This window comes from Haemaphysalis longicornis, unplaced genomic scaffold (assembly GCF_048455015.1).
Source record: "Haemaphysalis longicornis isolate Haplotype H1 unplaced genomic scaffold, Haemaphysalis longicornis Haplotype H1 scaffold_2, whole genome shotgun sequence".
Lineage (NCBI taxonomy): Eukaryota > Metazoa > Arthropoda > Arachnida > Ixodida > Ixodidae > Haemaphysalis > Haemaphysalis longicornis.
In genome coordinates, this window is record NW_027526295.1 from 153,662,303 (window position 1) to 153,684,567 (window position 22,265).

The 22,265-nt window shown below is 47.4% G+C and overlaps 1 protein-coding gene and 1 non-coding gene across 4 annotated transcripts in view; both read left to right on the forward strand.

The window, feature by feature from the left end:
- LOC144169350 (uncharacterized) overlaps positions 1-22,265 on the forward strand; it is a 112,681-nt gene that overhangs the window by 52,735 nt on the left and 37,681 nt on the right. The window contains exon 1 of one of the 3 annotated variants that reach the window (XM_077698450.1): positions 3,258-3,505. The exons of 1 other annotated variant lie outside the window; for it this stretch is intronic. In XM_077698450.1, the coding sequence (XP_077554576.1) occupies positions 3,273-3,505 (233 nt within the window). In that variant the 5' untranslated portion in view covers positions 3,258-3,272. Of the gene's footprint in view, positions 1-3,257; positions 3,506-16,678; positions 17,239-22,265 lie in introns of those variants that run through there. One more of the 3 variants, XM_077698453.1, reaches the window with a different exon arrangement.
- Trnai-uau (transfer RNA isoleucine (anticodon UAU)) lies at positions 563-636 on the forward strand. The gene has a single exon. It is a non-coding gene; the product is annotated as a tRNA-Ile (tRNA).

The following is a 22,265-nucleotide window of genomic DNA, read 5'->3' on the forward strand; positions in this document are numbered from 1 at the left end:
TCCGTCGGGGAAAAACATAAAAGTCCAAGCCAGCTTCCTTGTCTGAAGAAATGTTGCCGTAGTAGACCATGGCTTGGCGACGTAAAAGCTACCGATGCCAGCCTTTACGCTGAAGACCGCACCGGGATTCTCTCCTATTTTGTGACGCAGTGGCTACGCCCGAAAAAATGAAAGGGGAGAGGTTGAGAGAAATTCCAGCTTTATTTACTTATTTCTCAGCAAATAAAGCATCGTTGCTCGCCGAACAAAAGCCGAGAGAGCTATGAAACGCATGATCTTTCATTTAAAACAAAATTTCGTTCAGCCTTCAGTATCCCTTTAAGGGAGCCAAGGCGCTTTCCATGCGAGATACGGACAATGGAAATAAAATATGTATCTGCGTGACGTGTGCGTGCGTGCGTGCGTGTGTTTGTGTGCGTGTGTGTGCGCGTGCGTGTGTGTGCGCGTGCTCACAAACAGGCGTGCGTGCGTCCGCGCATAACACGTACGCGCAGATCCACACAAAAGAACACGTAACCCGCAAAGATTTCATAGTACCCTTTCTTATCACAGCGTGCACATTGGCCTGCTAGCTCAGTCGGTTAGAGTATCGGGCTTATAACGCGGAGGTCGTAGATTCGATCCCTACGCAGGCCAGTTTTTTTGTCCTTGGGTTACTTAAAACCGAAAATTGGCCTGTCTGTCTGTATGTCTGTCTGTCGCTCGGTCCAGCAACCTGACTGAATGTCCAAAAATTATTGGACGGCAAGTTTATAGAAGCAAAACATTTCCAAACCACTAACTCTGGTGCGGTACGTCACACTTGTCGACATTGCAAACAAACACTAAAACATTAAGCATATTTGAGGCGAAACACTAATACATAACTGGTACTCGAAGTATTCTTTTAATTAAAAAGAGTTGTGTGCTTTATTTTGGTGATAGCTAATAAAAATGCATTGACAACAATGTTGTGGCAAAAACAACAACAACAACAACAAAGAAAAAAACACGGAAAGGGCTCGCTGTATAAGCAAGGCCTCGGGCCCGCATTCCGATTCCAACAGCAACGAGAGTCCATAGACGGCGCGCGAGCAGTGGAACGCGGGAAAATGAAATTGACTTGAGGAAACCTCCACAGGGTTTATCGTCGGTGGAGCAACACGGGAGGGGTAGAGCGTGAGTGGTGGGCGGGAGAGAGAACAGGCTCATTTACGTGACCGAGGCGGCAGACGACTCTCGTCTTTCGATGACGTTTGCAGCGAAGTGAACAGGTACGCGGCCATTTTTTTCGGGATTGTTGCCCCTGAGTGAAGAGCGTAAACGAATGTCTCACTCTTTGAAGGAGAACAACGACAAGATACAACTTTATTAAATAAAATAAACAAGCCTTTTGTAATCCAGTTAGCTTCGATTCAGGGGCAAAGGACGTTTTTTAAACAAAAAAACATTATAAATATAGAAAAACATTTTATCGCTAGAGAGACGTGTTTGGGGACGAGGAACTATGAGCACTAACACACAGCTATCATTGTGTTAACTTCGCGTTAGCATTCAAGTGACGTGAACAAACAGTACTATAGAGGCCCCACTACAATTTCCCAGTCATGTTTCTAGGCGGTGGCTTCGATCGGTGGCCGCCGATCGCACAAACAGGATTCTGTGACGTCATAAAGACGTCACCGGAAAGCAGCTGGAGAGCACTGCTTCTTCTATTTTCCCTACTATCTCAACGACGTGTTCGAAGTTTGCGATAAAATTGCATTATTGTTATCGAAGCAAAGCAGTCTCTTCAACCAAACTTGTACTTTGTCTTCGTGTCGTGTACTTTGTTTTCTTGTACTTTGTCTTGGTATAAGAATCGAACGAGTGATGCATGACAGCGCTTTCCGAGTCTGTATGCCTGCACTAATCCGGTTTCGGTACTGTTATGACCTCAGAAGGAATATATCTATATGTAGAAAAGGACGAGGAAAGAGAAATTAAGGAGACAATAGACAATGCCACATAAATGCCATGAAAATGACACTTTTCTTCAAAACAAGTTTCCTCGGCCCTGGTGCAGACAACGCCCGACTACTGCGGAAGCAGACGCGCAGCAACTGTGTTACTTGTGTGCACTAGAGCGTAAAATTCTGCCTTTGAATTTCTCCTGTACAGCTGAACATCAAAACAATGCCTGTTTTATCGGTAGGAGGCATAATTTCCGGCTGCACAAGATGTGTGACCAAGACTGGTGGGCGCTCTTGTTCCATTACTGAGTAGCGGTTAAAAAAAAAGCTTTACCATCCCTTCTTAAATAAGGTTGAAAGAAGGGCAGTGGCCTTCTCTCACGTCAAAACTACGTCGAAAGTGCGTCAGAACCTTTCTAAAAATGCGTCCAACCTTCGACGAAAGCGCGTCCAATCGATCTGCAATACTTCAACGACGCAAATCGAAAAAGGCGCACGAACCCATGCGACGATTTTTCTTTGCGCTCTAAAGCCCGTTCTACATGGGGCGAATTTCGCCTGGCAATTCGCAGTTGCGGCACCGCCCGTGCGGCAAAACGAATTATTTTCCTATTTTCACTGCTGAAACATATCGCCAAATGCTAAGCGGCGTTCACAAGAGAAATTATACTCTTCCAAACATTTGGAAATTCTCCAGAGCAACGAGAATAGATCGTTTTGGTGCACGAGCGGCGCCGCAGCTGCGAATTCACAAGCGAAATTCGTCCCATGTAGAACGGGCTTAAGTAAATGCATATACGAACGACTAAATGCATACCAATGGGTGGGTTATGAGATAAAGCTGCACTATTGTACTCTTTCTTCATTATCGGTGCGTGTATTCTCCTATCTAGAACCGTCCCTTTTTCGCGATTTTCAAGTGACCGCTTTGGTACGATGAAAGCCCGGTTTCACACACGCGTTGTATGTCCAAAGATTTCGTCAAAGCTTTTCGGCCGACCATCCGGTCTATGGGTAAGTGCATTGGTTTTTTGGCAGGACGCTATCGGTACCACTAAAGAGCTTTCGCTTTAAAATCAAATACTACGCATTCCAGGAAAGTGCTTGAACCATTTATCAGCTCCACGTACTCCGTAGGCACCGTTCGACGTCCGCATAGCGTGCCAGAAAATAACGGGCCACAGATGTACAACCAATGTAACATGCCAGCGTACGTACAAGTGAATGCGATTGCGTCGATCGGCGGCATGACGAACGCTTCTAAATACGGCGCATCGGGCGGACCAGGCAAGGAACGGCGCGGATCTTCTGCCGCGCTGGCAGATTAGCCGCGAACGCCTCATGCAGCAGGAAGCGAGCCGTGCCGCGGACCTCCGCCGCATAGCGTCGGCCTTAATTACCGCAAGGTCGGCGCTTCGGCACGGAGGCAGCAGCAAACCACCGCACCGAGGGGACTGTTTGCCGCGGCGTGCGTTCGCAAGGCCGCCGCCAATGTGCGCATCTTCCGCCATCGCCGGGAATCCGAGCCCCGTCCAGCGCCTTGGATCATCGTCCTCCCCCAAGACTGAGAGATCGTACGTCATTTTCTTACCTTCTCGTTCTGTTAGTACACCTCCCTCCCCTTCGTTTACATTTTCGGAAAAAGGCGCAAACAATCGTCATTAGCAGAAAATGCACAGACTTTCCCGATTGGCTCATCTCCGCTTATCCGTCGCCTTCGTCGACCCTTTGTGTTCTCTGCCGTCACGCCGAAGCTGGCGAATCCAGTAAAGGTCATCTGACTTTCTTTTTTTTCTTTTTGATTAGTCGTCTTCTCGACCTCCACCGTGTTGCTAGCGCGTGTACGCTCGGTGTAATTACGGAAACGCTGTCTTAACAATAACACCAGAAAAAGAAGCGTATATATCTAATCCGCGCAGTTTCGTGAGTCAGGCGCGATTCTACGGCCGATTCGTCTTCGAACCTGCCAAAGCGAGAAGGGAAGCGTATGTGTGTAGGTTTCGAACTGAAGGATATACACCTATCCGCTTACTGCTCGATGTGATGGAAAGGATTACGTTCCGGGATCACCGTCGGTCTTCAAAGCGAAAGGTCACAATGTGTCCGTACACTTGATTTCCCCCGTGTCTTATGTAATGGCGTGAACGATAGCAGCCAGTCAAACTCAATGCATCTAAGTTAGCCGTATCGGTTTAGGCGAACTGTTTGGCGTAACTAAAGTCTAGTGGGCTGGCCTGATGCATAATAGCTCTTGAAGGTTGGTTTGCTGTGCGTAGAGTTAGTTGACATGATGGATGGCTCGTGTCATTTCATTTTAAAATGCGATGTACCATGCATTCCTTCCTACTCCTGATACATTGTCTAAGGACGACACAATCACGAAATAACAACAATATGTTCTGTACCTTCAGCAGCGTGTAAATGGCTAAGTCGTGCTGCTGAGCAAGCGGTCACGATTCGGGTCCCGTATACGGGGTGGATCTTTTTCTCATGAAGGCGAAGAACGCAAACATTCACGTGTTCTAGCTTTCGGCACTCGTTCACGATCCGCCTAGGCTGTCGGAATTAATCCATCGGTGTAACTAAGGTGCTCCGCAAAGCCCTGATGTAGCTTGGGGGAGGGGAGAGTAAGATACAGGTGCGATTTGCCATGTCTACACACAAAACTTTTTTACACCCTTTTGGACAGAAAAGGGTGTAAAAATTTTGTCCCATGGCTAACACCCTTAAAAGGTGTTTTGGCAAAAAAGGGTGTACGGATGAAAAAAGGGTGTTGAGCTCAACACCCTTAAAAAGGGATGTTGGGGATGCTCAACACCCTAAAAAAAGGGTGTTGAGCATCCTCACACCCTTTTTTAAGGTAATGGCATGCGCACTGGCAATGAGAATCGGCAGAGCGCGCAGCATTAAGTACAAAAAGTCAATACGCACAAGTTACAGTTGGAACACAAACGAATTCAGCAAAAAAAAGACCAACGGGATGCAACCGGTATACAGGGAGCGCATACTTACTTAGAAATACATGTGCTGTTCTTGCTTTTATACCCAGGAGAGGAAAGCCCCCCCCCCCCCCCCCCGATCTAGTCGGTGGGCTTGTCGCATAAAAACATATATTTTAGCGCTAATGTTGGGAGTAAGGATTTTACTATAAGAATATACAAATCAAAACGCGGATTTGCAAAAAAACTTTTTAATCACAGGGTAGTTTTTTGTGTTCCATAATTTATATAATTTTATTAAATACGAAACAAATCTTCCCTGCCAACTCAACACCCTTCAAAAAGAGTGTTCATTATTTCAACACCCTTTTTCCCAGAAGGGTGTAAAGCTACAAATTAGGGTGTTCGAAACAAAGAAAAAGGGCGTAAAGAAAAAGGGTGTAAGAAAAAGGGTGTAAGAAAAGACCGCCAACTAAGAAAAAAGGGGAAGAGACCTCAAACTTTTGGAGGCATTTTGTACCTGTTTACACGGGTGGGCTGAACATTTTCTACACGCGGGGGTGTTTTGTATCTCACTATGGTTATAGCAACATGAATTGGCGTAATTTATTACCAGTGAAGCTCTTTAAGCTTGAGCTAGTTTCGGTGGCGTTAGCAAAAAAATACAAGGAAAAAAAATGCGGCACCTGTAAAGGGTGCACCATCGCAGATAGGGTAAGATAACAGTGAAGTCGGCTGTCGAGCTTGTTAGAGTGGGAGCACAAAGGGTTTATGCGTATGCGCACCTCTTACTTAACCATTTCAAAGGTACAAGTCTTTTCTGGATTCTAAAAGGCAAAAAAGTTGGCCCAGCTTTCAATAGTGGTGCAAGGCTGGAGAAACAGCATAGCTGGGGGTCGACCTAGCTTGTTTCCCCCTTGGATCCCCTGGCAATGGGACACACACACACACACACACACACACACACACACACACACACACACACACACACACACACACACACACACACACACACACACACACACACACACACACACACACACACACACACACTGGAACAGCCTTGTAAAATGCGGTTAAACTTGGCCTCACCCCTCAGCGGTCATCCTAGCTTAGCAAGAACATTGCAAAACTTAGCAACACCGCAAGAAACTAGGTAGAGCCCCAGCTACACTGTTCTTTTTTGCAACTGAACACCTATTTCACACCGTTTCAACAACCTACAGAAAGCCATGCGTGTTGCAGTCGGTAAACACCCTTTTCACCACACGACTATAGTCCTTTTAATTTTGAAGGTTCAAATTGGCGTTTCACGGGCCAAAGCTAAACTTGGGGCATGCGGTGCATCGCATTGCATACGAGCATTTCTTTTTTTGCGTTTCGAAGTTTCTTGCGAGTAGAGGAGTATATGAGGGGATGTCTTCTTCTTTACAGTGCTATTATGCATCCAAGCATGGCCTTATTCAATTAACAGCTGAACACCTTTTCCACACCCTTTCAACACCCTAAGAAAAACCTAGGGTGTTGAAGTTGATCAACACCCTTTTTTCCAACAAAAAGGTGTAGAGCTAGGAAAAGGGTCTTGAGATTCAAGAAAAAGGGTGTAAAGGCCTCCTAACACCCTTTTTCCACTTATGCTACACTCTTTTTGGCTAAAAGAGTGTAAAAAAGTTTATTGTGTATGCTTAAAAAGAAAGTACAAAGGAAAGTAAAACAGTTGCAGTACGAGCCTCAGGCGTGCGTATGAAAGCAAGCGAGCTTGACCAGCTAAAACTATACATAGTTTTAGCTGGTTAAGCTTGCTTAACTATAGTTAAAGACAGCGAGGACATCTAAGCACTCCTAGTGGATGCGAAAGGATGTGGCGTAAATGCGGAACGGCTGTGCCGCTGTGGGCTGTGGGCGCCGTGCATAGCGCCCTGGATATCTGGTGACTCCTGCGTCGCTAGGTGAAGCAACAGCGTAGGTGCAAAGTTCGAAGCAGAGTGTAGCTAAATTACGTATCCTCCTTTAACCATTATCATCGTTTTCCCTCCAGGCCTTCTTTCCTCCTCCGTCTGTATGTCTTCAAGCAGTGGCGAATTGCCCTTCTTAGCCCAATACGTTGGCTTAAACTTTGGTTAGCTTTAACCTTAAGTTTTACGACTGGCCAAGCAACGTCAGACTTATTGTACGTAAACTTTCGGGTACCGCTTGAAGACGTTAGAGCTCAAAGCGTAACACTAGGCTAACGTGAGGGCAGCACACACCCGTAGTTCCGGCGCAGCAGAGGGAGGGGGAGATGCGGACACGCTATACGGCCCCGTGCCCCTTTTCGCACGGCCAAGAAAAAACGCACACGGAGTAAATACGTTATTTGCTACTCGCCCAATAGGTGCTTCTGCAAATAGCGTACTCACATTACTGCTATGAGCCTCAACCAAGGCCTCAACGCATGTCTGTAAAGCACAATGCATGCACTTCATTGGATAAAACCAGCGCGAACTAAGACGAAGACGAAGGAAGGGCAACACAAGGACAGATTCGTCTGAGTTCGCGCTGGTTTTATCCAAGAATGTCTTTCCAACTAGCCCAGCTTGCAACCCTCTTGCATGCACTTCAATCAGCTATATGGAGCTGTAGTGGCGTAGCTGAAGAATGAGAACTCGTTTCGCATTTCGGGTGTTCTCCTGGGTTCAAGTTTGTTCCAGATCCAAATTTACCTTTTTTTCTTTACTTGATTATTTTACTTTATTTTCTTTGCACGTGGGCCATTTTTTCTGCCACTCCTCGGTTGCGGCATCATCAACGGACGATTTTCCGGCCTATCGAGTCAACCAACGCTTTAGCACTAAAAGAGGCCAGTCGCACGCCTCACGGGCGGTGGAAATTAATTCTGCCACGCTCCTTCGGACACGCCGATACTCGCCCAGGAGTCCGCTCCGGAGTGTCTATCATCACCGCTAGACGAAGACACCTCGGATTACAACGCGCCTGGTACACACACACCTATCTGAATACACACGCGCATGCCGGCGTCTGTCATCATCGCCAGGGATGCGTACGAGGGCGCGAATACATGCGCACACCTCGGCCATCGAGGTAGATGCCGACAGCGTAAAGCCGATTCATGGTCACTGCTTCTTCAGGCACGCATCCAAGATGAGCCATGCCTGAGCGAACACGCTCAGGCATGTAACGTAATGACGGCAACTCGCGTTCCGATGCGGCGTCACTAGCTGTGTACATGCGCTTCATCGGCGGCCGTGTATTATACCACGCGTGACCTCGTTAGCAGGGCCGATATACCACCTCCTCGGCAAGCGGTAGACGGTGTCGCGGCTGCACTAACGACGCTGAACAACCTTTGCACAAATGGTTTTGCGGAAGTCCTCGCGTAAGAGGAGCGAAAAAGGACGCGTCCTTCCGTGTTTCCGTAAATTGATTTTTTTTTAATTTTAGTTTCCTGCTTCATAGCTGATGGAGTAGGCAATAAGCCAGCCCTGAACCATACTTGTAAACGTTTGCTTCAAGGCGCCTCCTTGTGGGTACACTCAGGTGTGGCGGTTATAACACACTGTAAAGGTGACTAAAACGACATCGTCAACGATAATTATTTTAGTCATTGGTAGAAACGAAATAACGAATGATTGCGTTATTGTACACAATATTCAGCTTCTGTTCGCCTCCTATAGGCCATTACTGGCGCTGCAGTTACAAAATATGTCCAAGAATGATACGTAGTTTTTAATGACAATCAATGCATGAATAACCAGAAATTAAAAATACAGTAGAATCTGGATAAACGGCAATCGCTGAAACGGAATTGCCGCTTAAACGGAGCAGTAGCCTGTAAGTTGGTTGGTTTTGTATTAAGATAACGTAAAAAAAAAAACTTTCGGTAATCGGAACTAAAATTTCCGCGTCACCGTGTAAACGGAACCGAAAATAGAACTTCTTGTGAGACCCGTTGCCATGAGCATCAGCTGCTGAAGATCCAGATCCTGAATATGCAGTTGCAAGGGCTAAAACAAAAAGAAATTGATGCATTTTATACAAGTGCACAGACACTAATTGTTTCCAAGTAAACTTTGTGAATGCTGTTCCTAAATTTCTCTTGTAGTTTTCTTGCTTTCTGAAAAACTATCTGCTACATTCACCTTCTAATGCTTAGAGTTCAATGAAATAATTATTGCACATCTCTGGCAGTAAACGGAACTCCTGTTAAATTGAACTAATTTTCTCGGTCCGTTGACGTTCCGTTTATCGAGAGTCTACTTTAGGTTTAAGTTAAATCGAAGAAATTCATTATAACAAGGTTTCACATATGACATGTCGGCGTAGCTATTCGCGAGGCCAGTGGAACACCGGACGCCTTTTGTTTTTCCGAGCTTTGGGAGAAAACAAGACCTTCATGCTACCCCCGCGTATAGTTAAGTAAAATACCACATCATTATAACGGCACAATGCAAGGACAAATGGGAGTGTGTGAAATTAACTTGAGAATTCCTTTAAACTCTAGAGAATTAACCTGACGCCGCTCTCGGCCTTGGCGTGGCCTGTTAAGAAGCGAACGCAGGAAACAAGGGCTCAGAATGAGCGGACAGTTTTAATGCAAGTAGCGTTGGCGTCAGACACAGTAACAACAGAAACAGTGCGTCGGACACTCTTCTCGAGTCCTCTAAGTGGGACGGCGCGTGCAGGAGGATCTGGGGCCGAGTTGAGGGCTTCTCAGAAAATATGACAGAAGGGAGGGCCCTTTAAAACGTTTACCTGATTGACAAGCTTGATGAGAAGCCCGCTCTCCGCTTGAAGGAAGACAATTGTCTGGTGAGATCACAGCAACCTAATTACCATTCGATCGTACGTGCGTGCGTGCGGCTCTTGTTTATGCTTGTGAGAAGAATTAAAAATATGTTGCTGTAACTCCCTGGTGGGAATTTTATTGGATAAACGCGTAAGCCGCGCTCAAATACGCCTTGCACTTGTAAAGTCGGTGCCACTAACATGCACAAATGTTTTGCTCAGAGATTGTTATCAAAGTAGGCAAGCCCTATGGTCTTTCTTATAGATATCTCCATAAGACTCCATATATCTGTAAGAAGCGCTATAAACCAAGACTTTTAACGTTGTCTTCGCGACTACACAGAAGTGCATTGCTGATAAGACATTTTTCAGGAGTCTGTTATCAAGGTATGGTGGTCCCAGGGCCTTTCTTTAACAAATACCTCCGTATGACCCCGAAACAGTATACAACGGGGCCCTTTAAAGTCGCCTTCGATGTTGTACACAAATGCCTTGCCGAGAAGACTTTTTTAGGGTCAATATCAGCGGTATTGAATGAAAATATGAAGTTCTCAGCGCCTTTACTAACACCAATTTTTGATGCAGCCAAAGTGTGACGCACCAAGCGTTACCAGACGTACAGACGGTTTTCCTCGTTGAGTCATTGCTTACACATTAAAGATAGGATTGATGGGCCGCCTTTGCGATAGCACTGCAATTCCGGTTTTGTAACAGGTTGTCGTTGACGCATTAAGTTCACTTCCCCCATCTTCTCATTCCACCTTTCTCCCATACCTCAGATGATTCCTCAAAACCCTCCACAATCATCGCCACGTCGTCCTCCCCCTCCCAACTACACCCCGACATCGCCGGGTTTTTTAAAGACGATAGTCTTTATTGGGCTACTTAAACGCGGAAATTTTGGTCTTTCCGTATGCCTGTTTGTATGCCGAAAAGAGAATTTATGAAAACTATTTACAGCTAGGACCCGCTGTAGTTAGCTACGACACGGGTCGACAGGGAACAGGATATACACAGTGTGTTACAGAGGAAACGAAGTCACTTGACCATCACACAAGTTCACAAAAAACAAGGTCCGCCGCACCGAAGGCTCTTTCACTAATGTCCACGGCACAAGGTCCAGACACCAGAGTTCACGCATGGGAGTCAACATAAAAGCCACAACAGTTCACACACATCAGTTCTACTCTGTATTATTTCCGCACATAGAGGCATGCTCAGCCAGGCTGCCTGAACTGTGCCTTGGCCTCTGAACATACGACTCCCTTCCAGCACGCAAGTGTTACACCTTATTATAAAGGCACTATACGCCATTGCATGGTGTTATTGGCGACCTTGATGAAGCGAGTCGACCAACGCAGGAGGAAAGAGTCTTCTCCAAGCGCCACCAGCTCATGCTGCAGGTGCTGTACGGCCATTTCACGAACGCGCCAAAACAGGAGCTACATGGCACGCTGCGGTCGTGCCTGCAAGGCGGCTACACCTCGCTGGCGCCAAACAACAAAGGCACCCGCACACAGCAGAAAACTGACGAACGGGTATCTCTATTTCGTGTAGGCTCCGAGCCTAAGCTCAAACATTCTGCTGAGTAAAACCGAGAATGTGACGGCCACACGACACTCAAAAAGAGCATGCTCTAGAGTCTCAGTGCATCCTAATTGCGGGCACCGGGCAGAGTGAACCACATCAAATGCTGCAAGGCGGTCACACGTCCGCAGGGCTCTCCAGCCACGCAGCCACCCGAAATCGCAAACGTCTGCAGGAAGCACCGCTGACTTTAACTGTTGCCAGCGGGCCCCGCGAGTATTCTTTTTTCCGGTCATCCAACTGCCCAATAGCCGATTCCTCGCATATCTCAGTTGCTGATAAGGCTGTAATATCTAAATCTGGGTTGCCCGACTGAAAGCCTTCAAGCGTTTTAGCAACGTACTACCTGTCGATTCAGCCACCCGGCTAAAATGAAACTGAATCTCGCAATAGTCTTATATACCCACAGCTAAATCTGAACGTCTAAATCGGATGTCAATGTTCGTACTTTTCGAAATTGTCGAACAAGAACGTAACATTACGCAGATGTGAAGCAGAAAATCGATACATAAGCAATATTTGCAGTGTTTATTTTAAAAATCATGGATGCTCGGTTTTTGCGATATCAATTGAAATACTTGATGAGGCAAATACACCAACCAAGGGCGTTTATTCAAAGCGGTCCCAACGTTTCGGAGCCAACTCGGCTCCTTCATCAGGGGTGACTGTGTACGACAAGAAGCAGCGGTTATTCAGGTGTCTTCTTTTTTCTTTTTCTTTTTCTATTTTCTTACTGGAATCTTGCCCTTGCGCGTCGGAGGCCGTGGGCGTAGATGGTGGGAAGGGCTCCGAGGGATCTATTCAGGCTCCGAAACGTTGGGACCGCTTTGGATAAACGCCCTTGGTTGGTGTATTTGCCTCATCAAGTTTTACCCAACCAGACAGAGTTCTGTCGAAGGTGTTCACATTCAAATGAAATACTACATCAACTGCAGATAACCGTCGCCTGCGGCTGCCCGCGCCACTATAGCTCCTGGCGGAATTTCAAGAAATCAAACGGCAACAGTAACGAAAGGTTCCACTAGATAGGTTTCACGTTCCGGTGGGAAAGTACGTGGAGCAGGGCATTGGAGTATGGTGCCTCGAATCACGCCCGTCTCCGCCGTACGGCAGCGCTGGCATCGAGGCACCCGGCCTGGAACAGTAGAACGCCGTAAATTTAAATTGACTTGAGCAAACCTCTAGCGTGTTATTTTGGGAGGAACGAGACGGGGAGGAACAGCATGAGAGGTGAGCGGGAAAGAGTAGGGAGGCGTTTACATGGCAGGGGCGCCAGTCGACTATCGTATTTCGTCGACATTTGCAACAAAAGGAGCAGATACGGGGCCATTTTTTTCTTCTTTGAAATGACCCTGCTACTGCTCTTATATTGTGCGAAATATATTTAACAGCGATTTTGGCTGCACTACGACCCTCGCAAAGCGTGTCCGGGCCAAATGCGTGCCAACGGGAACCGTGTTCCTAGACTGGTTGTTGCTGTGGTGACTTTCATCAGTGACCGCACAAGGTTGCTATCTGCCTCCGCGTAGCTGAAGAACGACGAAAGCCATCGACGTCTCAATGGGGAAGCTGCATGCGGGCGCACTTGGGTTTTTGAAATCAGTCTACAACGATGCAACCACTTACTCCTGGGAAATGCTTAGCCGTGTAGTCCTAGCCCGTCCGTGGCAGCGGCACATATCGTTTTTCTCCGCACGAGATATTTTTACCGGACGTGAGCTTTTTGCGCCTGATTTATAGGGAAACTCAAATGACTCGCCATTACGAGTGTATGTCGGGCCGAAAAGCTAGGCTAACGAAACTGTAAATTGTATGTTGTGCCAGTGAGACAGAAAGCTCGACCGGTATGGATTCTTGTACAGGTTCGGAATGCTGGATTCCGGAAAGCGATCGTAATACATGATGTATGAATAAATTAAACACGATACTGGCGTAGTAATGTAATTCGGAAAGGCATTCAAATCATATCCCAAGAGTTCTTTGCGTGATGATGGCGGTGCTGAAATAAAACGGCGCCCTGTTATTCATTACTTCCATTGTGCCTCCGACAGGCTCAGAAGTTTAAGAGAATGGTGTACAGAATAAGATTGGCCATTTCACCTTGAAAAATGGCCTTCTTTGTATCGTCCAGTTCGGCAGATCGTCCAGTACGAGTAGTCGCTTCATACGTTAACGACAGCTGTTGCAACGTATTCCAGCACACTTTGTGTAGGAGGCCAGAGAACCAGACAGACCTTTGAAACCAGGATTAGCCAAAGAACCCTCCCCATAAAAGGTTCAATTAGAAGCCAGCCGCTCATGGTCTGTGCAGCTCCTTTTCTTGTCTGTGCTTTTCAGGCTACTTTAACGTGGATTTTTGGAAGCCTGCGCTCAATGTGGCAAACACAAATACATTTTCTGTTGTAGTCGAGGCTTACCAGTTCAGAGTGTTTGCAAACCACAATTACACAGCATCTTTGAAAGGAGACTTTGCTGCCTACTTCTACAAAGATGCGTATAAGCGGAGCATGCATTTTTATTTCAGCCCAAAGACACACATATGATCTCAATAACGGCAGATTAGGCTCCGAGCTCTGGAGCAAACGGCTCGCAGTTCACATTCCTGAAAATTCATTCACTCGCTAATGGAGTCATTCGTTGCAAGAACATGCAGTTTACGCTAAAGCGTCGACGAAATAGCTACTGAAGCTACCTATTTTCTTCACGGCATGATCCGTTCCTCTGCAGCTTCCTCTACAAATTGCGCAGCTTCCTAGCGCAGTTTAGCGCACTGGCACGCGTTCCGTGCGCCTTGTTTGGCGCGTCCTGCCTGTTTTGCAAGCTGTCTTCCCCGTCGGAACTGTCGGAGCCAGCTACTAACGAGCGGTCATCAGTGGCTGCAACGAAAGCGCGTCCTTAAACAGACCCCCTTTCCTTCAGCTTAAAATAAAAAGAAAGAAGAAGAAGATGAACGCTAGTTAACTCATCCGAGCACAGACCTTCCAACGAACCGCAACCAACTAATCACCCAACCTTGCAACAAATTGTCGCAATCCGCTCGTACCCCGCCATCCTTTGCCTTGCCGCTGTTAAGACTGTTTGCAACCTGCAAATGAGCTACTGCAGGGTGCTGGCTACTCGTGTCTTTAGCGCCTTGGCGCCGACTAGAAATAGGAAGCGGCAGCCGCCAAGGGTGAAGAAAAACACCTTCGCTGACTCACCTGCAGAGTGGACGCATGGGGCGCCTCACTCAATGCGATCTTGCCGTTGTCTTTCCCCGGCGTTTCGAAACAATCCACCGGACCGTGCGTGTCCGCGCACTGGTGGAAAACAGAGAGCGGGAACATTATCGGCGTCGAATGAAGGTCTCGGACGAATCTAACGCCGACGTCAGCCGGCCTCGACTAACTTCCACTTGAATCGTATACTGACCTTTGGAAAGTTGGGCCTTCACAGACCGAACAGATCGTGCGCGCTGCGCTCAAGGCTTTGCGGATGTTGCTCCCTGTAACGGCGCCATAATGACCTCCACTTAAGCAGCCGAAGGGTGGCGGCAAGGCTTAGGTAATCACCCAACCTCTAGCACGATTTTGTTCGTGACACGCGGACCTGACTCAACGAAAAATCCGACTTCGAGCTCTGAAGTAGACCTCGTGAGTGTACGCACGCTCGTACGTACGCTATGGCACCCTCATTCGTATCATCATTGCCGCCATTACGAAGAAGAGCTCCCAGGAAATTCTCCTCCTTAGAGTTTGGGCGATATCTGCTGGGCTCCAAATGCACCCCAGTTTCATTTTCTGTTTCGAAGTTCCACGACGATGCGAAGTATTTTTTTTTTTTGCAAAATAATGTAAGCTAAGCTCTCCAAACTCTGACAAAGTTATTGTGGTTGCACAAAGTAATTTATTTTTTACGCAATACATTGTAATTGTTCCCGCTCGGTGCGGGACAATCAGTAGAAGCACTTAATCTGGTGTCGCAAGTGGATGGGTTAAAGGTGACGCTGAAGAGAGTTGGTCAAGCCGTTGTTTACAGAGCCAAAAAGAAGATGGCGCTAGTTGGTACTGAATTAAGCCGTGCGCTACTGTGTTCCCAATAGTGGTGCAATGTTTGCTTAAACTCATGTGACCATTTATTTTCATACACATAAGAGAAGTCTAGCCCTTTGTTCGTCCCCTGGAATGCTCTCCCACCGAGGGAGTGACCTGTGAACCAACAGGCATAATTGCGTACAAAAATCGCCTTAAAATAGTCTACTACCACTTTCACGTCAGACGCCCGAACATTGTGCGGAAGAGAGAGTGTGTGGCCGAGTATGACACGCCTATCAGCGTTGCCCCGGTAGTTAATATTTTCTTCGCACTGCCCCAATCTAGGTCGCGCAAGCTCTCCTGGAACGGCACTGGACCGTGTCGGTAGAGGAGAGTACAGGCGCGGAAGAGTGCAGCCGCGGCACGCATCGTACAGCGGTCGCCTTCAAACACGGCCAACCTGCAAAGCCAAGCGCGACGGATCGCGCACACGGGCCTCCGAGCACGCACGCAGAAGACTTGGTGGCGCGGGCGTGCCTCGGCGCTCGGGCCTTACGCCGCGGAGAGGAGCCTTGACCGACCACGACGGCGACACTCTTGACGCGGATGACGAAAAGTCCCGAACGCAAACAGCGCTCGCCCCCGTCTGTATGCGTGTTTGCGTCTCGCTCCGGCAACTCCAACGGCAGTGCGGCGGCGGCGACGACGCAGAAGACACACACAGGCACCCAAAGGAAGAACGGTACTCGCAAATGAGCGTCACATGCGTAAATACTGCCGCTCGGAGCAAACAACAAAAGTACGCACACACATACGCACACGCACACACAAACACACACAAACGCGACACGAAAGTGACGAGAGGACGAAAGGTGAAAGTGAAGCGGTGAAAAAGGAACGACGGGAAAAAGAAAAGAAAACGCCCAGTCCCCGCGTCGCTTCGTCACGCCAGAAGCTGCGTCGTGACGCAATGGCGCACGATAGCAGCATCCGCGCCGATCAGCCCTGAAAAAAGGAAGGAGGAGAAGGCAAAAGCCTCTCGCTTTCTACGCAGGATCCGTTGCGGCTACCTTCCGCGCCAGCGACGCCCGGCCGTTTCAAGGTCTCGCAGACACCGTCTCGCCTCCTGTTCCTCTTAATCCCCCTCTCCCCCCCAGAGATGAGCGCTTTCTATATATACATGCCTCAATCTGCGTCTGTGCGCGCGGCGTTTCTTCTTTTTCGTTTTCGCGGATCTCCCTCCGACCCCTCTCTTGCCCGACCGCCCAGACAAAGGGTTTAGCCAGGAGAAAGATCGAAAGGGGGGACGGAAGAGAGGGAACCGCAAACTGCGAGCAGGGCGAGACGAAAGCGAGACGAAACGTACAAACACAGCAACGCGCGGAAAGAGGGAAAGCGACGGCGACGTTTGAGGGAAAGGCTCGCGTTCGAAATACAACAGGGCCGATGGCAGCGGAAAAATGCATACGCCATAACCCGAGCCGTCCGTCTCTCCACAGGCCCACTCATCTCGGCTCGTGGATAGCGGGAGACGTCTCTCGATTCCACGCTCATCTCCGGATGCGGCAACGCCGGCCACCGCATCAGTGAGAGAACTAGCGGGAATTCGCAATTCGTGCCGCGTCCTCACACACTGCGTGATTGGTCTGTTTTCCGGGCCAGAACGTGGATACCGTTTCGTGTGAACGAGTAGTTTAGACAGGCGCGCAGGAGGAGCGTACTATTCGCCACGGGCAATGCCGGCTGTTGGCAGCGCCAGCGCGGTGCGGCAGCCGTGAATGGACGCAGTCCGGTTAGTGCCTCTTCGACGACGCCTTCTTGCTGTGGGATACTGTGCAATAGCGGAGAGCTTTGCAGCGCGTGGTGGCGCAGCGATAAATTTGAAAGCAAGCCGTCTTCGAAAGTGTGGTCGAGCAGCGGCACGGCGCGAGGAGACATCATGAACGCTCACAGCTTGCTCCTGGAGACTCGCCAGGTGTTTCGGTGAGTGAACTGAAACAACTTGGACTTTTCATTAAGGTTTTCCGTGTCTGTTTTGCTGACAGTCGATTTGTCATCGTCGCTTCATTCGTATGCGGACGGTTGCGCGCGATGGAATCGTAAGATATGTTTTTTTTTATTGGTTTGGTATCCCTCTAGTTCACTTCGTAATTTTATTGTACGCTGTTCCACACGCCTTCATTCTTGGACGTGTGGGAGGTTTCCGCATAATACATTCGTGTTTAACTGTGTCGGAGCGAAAACGCGGCAGAAGTACTACTGAACTCGGCTTGTTCGTTCACAAAGGTGATGGAACGGGCTCGTTATAGGGTGGACCGGTGCCGAGAGTGTATATACTTAGAGCCCGAACAAACTCATGCGTGTTCTAGTCTGCTCAAGTCACTAAAGGAAACTTCGTTCAGGTTACCGGTGAAAGATAAACGCTTCCTTCATTGCCTTCGATCGGGTGAGGTTTTCTCTGTCAAGAGTAGACAGCTCTTCACCTTCGCCGGAGTAACAGTAGAAGATTTGAAAGCTCTGAACGGTGACGTGAGCACGCTCAGCTCGGCATTATATTGTAGGAGCCTGATAATAGTCAAAGTAAATTGCGAGAAAATTGGCGTAAAAGCGCCGGGGAAGTCGGCTCAGGAGAGCATTCCAGTATGCAGTATAGCCCATTTATAACGAACTCGGTTTGAACGAAATCCCAGCTATAACGAACACATCTTCGTTACCAGTTACCATTTTATACATAGATTTAATTTATGACCAGATGTAGCGAAAAACGGATATAACGAACTAATTTCCGTTTCCCTAATGTGTTCGTTATAAGAGGGCTAGACTGTAAAATCTTATTCGGATGATAATTTGGCGTGAACGCCAGCAGTCAAATTATCTTTAATAATGAGCTTGCAGAAAAGTTCGGGCTATTAGTAACTGGCCCGGTATGTTTTCGTTCATGCGCTTTCGCGTTCCTTTGTCAACTTAGCATCACACAAGTAAAAATCAGGACAACCAAAATTTATCGCGTATTGAAATTCAGAGGAAACCAAATAGTTAGGGAAGTGGGAAGGGTTGGGTTTTGAGGGGTGAGGCACGAGTATATCTATAAAAAGGAATAGTTCAGCCACTGTTATAACATCGCTAACGATTACAGAGATCATTGGCGTTTTCACCTGACTTTGTTTTGATTTGTTTTATTGCTGTAATGACTCTTGCGTCTCGTTTTTTATGTCTGTTATTTTAACTGCAGTCGCTGGTGTACCCGCCCCACCAAATGTTTTGTGACCACGCGCTACAAAGTAGGTCTACACGTTCTTAAAATCCAGAACAGTCACAAAACTAATCGCAGAAGGTGCTTCACAGTAAACAGAAAGTAGTAAACTAACTGAAGATCCGTTGGTAGATGCTTAAGAATGCGAGATCATCTCACCTGTATTACTCGCGAACTCGAGGCTTGGCCCGAGGGGAACGCCTTGCACTGGCTGCACACAATGCGTACAAGCGGTGGCGGTGCTAACAAAAGTAACGGCACTTCAAGTCCAAGCTACGCTTCGACTTGAGGTCTACCTCGTAACGTCGGCAGAGTTGCGAAGTTAGCTCTCTACTTTATCGAAGGCAGCTCTCTCCACGTGATCTTTCCACTCTCTCGTTCCGGGCTATTTCGTCGCTCGTTGACCGATCGACGCAGCTCTGTTGACGGAGAAACGAGGAAATTCGCCCACATGCCCCATCCGTTGTTCACGTAATAAAACAACGCTTCGTGACTCCGGCCTATAAGAAAGGCGTTATTTTCTTTTTTTAGCCAAGAATATGCCCAGAATTTGAAAATATGGATAATATAAGGCGAGCACTAGCAGTTGTAGTTGCAAAGAAAAGAAGTTACGAAAGCAAGAAGGAAAGATGGTCAGAAAAAAAAAAAAAAAGGAACACCAGTTCCGGAATTTCGATGGAGGGGTGGAGTACATGCCTCATATATGGTCGTTGCTTTTTTCTCACCTACTTGAGCATCGAAAAACTGAAGGACGCTCTGTTGTGCATTCATATCAATGCACTGTGCACTGAATGCACAGTGCACTGAATGCACAGTGCACTGAATGCACTGTGGTGTGTTCAGCTTCTTTGGTCGTTTGTTCTCTACGTTCCCCAAGGAGGTTGCATACAACCTCCTTGGCGTTCCCGAACTTCTCCCGTCAAAAAAAGAAGGTATTTACCTATGCGACATCAAGTTGAAAACACTTCCTATGCATTTTTGGCAGTTGCTGAAGGTTGTATTCGTGTCCATATCAGCTCTCAAATTAACGTCTCCCCAAACACTGCCTTACAATATGCAGTGTTGCAGAGTTGCCAAACGAGACAAGTTGGCGTTGACGCCACATGGCTTGGCAACCGTTCTCTTTGAAAATGATGATTTGCCCATACTGGAAGGGGCGTCGTCCTGAAAGATAGTACGCTGTATAAACTTCAACGAACAGCGAGAATTGAAAAAAAAAAAAAAAAAAACGTAACACCGAAGAATTTCCCAGTTTTTGAAAGGCAAGTTCAGCCAGTCATCTGTGCAAAACTGGTAAAATGCGAATTCCAGAGTACAGTAGCCGACCGATTTTTCGGACCTGGAGGTAAACGAAAAATAGTCCGAATAAAAGAGTACTTAGAAAAATCCGCGGATCACAAAAACGAACTTCATTTCAATTAAATATGACTAAAGAAGTCTCGAGTGGTTCCTTCCCTTAACTTCCTCCTTCGTGTGCTAACAGGAACACTGAAGGGCCGCAACACAATTCTGCTGATGGTACGCACAGAGCACAGGCGATGGGGTGAACCCAGTGAACCACAATAATCGCAATGGCTACCGATCAAGTAAAAAAAAAAAAAACGTGCACGACGCGCGAAACAAGACAAACCTGATGATTATGTTGTTTATAAGTCAGCGTCACTTGGTGCCTAAAAAATGGTGTCGAAAAAAAAAAAAAAACTGGCCGTGTATGACCCGTTTACGGCTTTAGATATTGCTTCCGCCGTACACTACATGCAAACTTATGGCCTCCAAGATGAAAGTTTGTTACCCTGGTGGGAGTCAAGCCAATCCCCATACAATTTAAAGCAAGCTAGGGGGTCAATGAGTCAAAATGACGACGTCCTGTAGTCGCACTGTGGCTCTGTCGCGTAAAATTTTGTCCGAAAAGTCGAACTTTTGCATTATTTTGTGCGAAACATCCGTTGTTCATATACATGACTAATATGGGACAACTCGCGGTACCTCGGGAAAGTCCGGAATATCCAGCTAGAATTTGTGGAGTCCGAAAAACGGTAGGCTGCTTTACGTACACGCTGAGGCAATACCACGGTTCAGCTTCGCCTCAGTGCATTCGAGTGACAAATTCATGCCGCCAACAAAATCGATTCGGCGGTTCAAAGCAACGTGCATACCATTTTATCTAAAAATTAGAGCTACGCTATGAACTAAACTGGGAAAAAAGACAAAAATGACGGGAAAGAATAATTTCTTACCAGTGATCACATAATGCAAGTGATGAATTCACCCATCACTCAAAGGTTGCGAAAATGGCGATTTGAAAGCTGACATGCTTTCTTCGTCACTTAACTTCAGCGAAGACAGAAGAACAAGGGAATAGCGAAAATGGGCCACCCGTCAAGTGCAACAGAAGAAAGGTTCTTGACACGCGCTTTCCGTTCCTAACACGTATACACACTAACGACGTAACAAAGCACTCGTCAGTCCCTGCCGTCGTTTGACTCCATGCGAATCTCGTCACGCCGGCGATTCTCCCGGTGTCAAAAATCGCGGGTCACCTTGGCGCTTTTCCCAGCGACGGATCCCACTGCGGTAATGAGGAGATGTCTATCGCGTTCAGACGCGGAAATGGCGATTAATCACGCGACGCAGGCGCGCATAAAACCGCAAGGACATTTGCTCGCCGACACCGACTCCTGCAGTTGCTCAGATTAGGCTGATGAGCGGGACGTCCTCGCGTCGCCAGTTGCCGGCAGTTCGTAGTCCTGTGTGTCGGCACGATGATTTTTGAATCGAATCTTTAAGCTGTATCGTTTTCACCTTATCTCTTAAGTGAATGTTTATTATAATAAATGATAACTGTGCCAAGCTTGAAGCGCGATTAAACTTTGGCACGCAACAGTTCTTCGGTGGAATTTTAAGGACAAGGTGCTGATTTTGTTATCCACGTCAGTTAGAGCGTAAAGTTAGTAAAAAAAAATAGCTAAGTAAGAGCTGTCCCCGGCATGTCTACGTCTCCGGTGTTCTGGTAGACGAGCGCATAAGAAATGGTTAATTTGCGCGAAGAGCGACAGAAGTGCTGCCTGATTATATGCGGGACAAAGCTCATTTCGAAGAGCCTTTTTTTGAAGGCACTTAAAAAAAAAAGTGAAGGCCGCCTTTTATTCAAAAGCAATTTGCAAGCAATTAAAAATATCCCTCTGAGCTGTTTCTACCTTTTCATTGATGCACTGCGTCCTTGGAGGTTCTTTCACCGCGCCTGATGGAAGGGCTATGGACGACCTATTTTGCGTCGTGGTTTTGGCGTACACAGAAAATAATGGTCTTCAATAGGACCGTTGCTTCGATTAATCGGGAGAACGATGTTCTGCTTGTTAATCGCAGAATGATTTCGGCATAATATTCCCTTCTCCTATGGTCAGATGGTATTAGCGCTTACGATGATGATACTGATCACTGTGGCGGTAATGGTTATGGTGAACACTTGAACGCCCAATGGTGGCTCATGGTGTGGAAGCAGGTGCAAAGAGGTCACTACCTAAGTGAATTCACACCAGGAATATTTATACTTTAACGTCCTTGGCGAACTGTCGTTTGACGAAAGCAGACCGGAACACAAATTTAGAAATTCCCTCTTCTCTGTTGTGGGAGCACCGGCGGAAGAAAATGTTTTGTAAGCAGGCGCCTACTCTAGAAATCCTGAGCCTCCCGTCTTGTGCACGCAGTGAACAAAACGGCGTCATAAATAGTTTTGGCACTATCCATATAGCGTTTG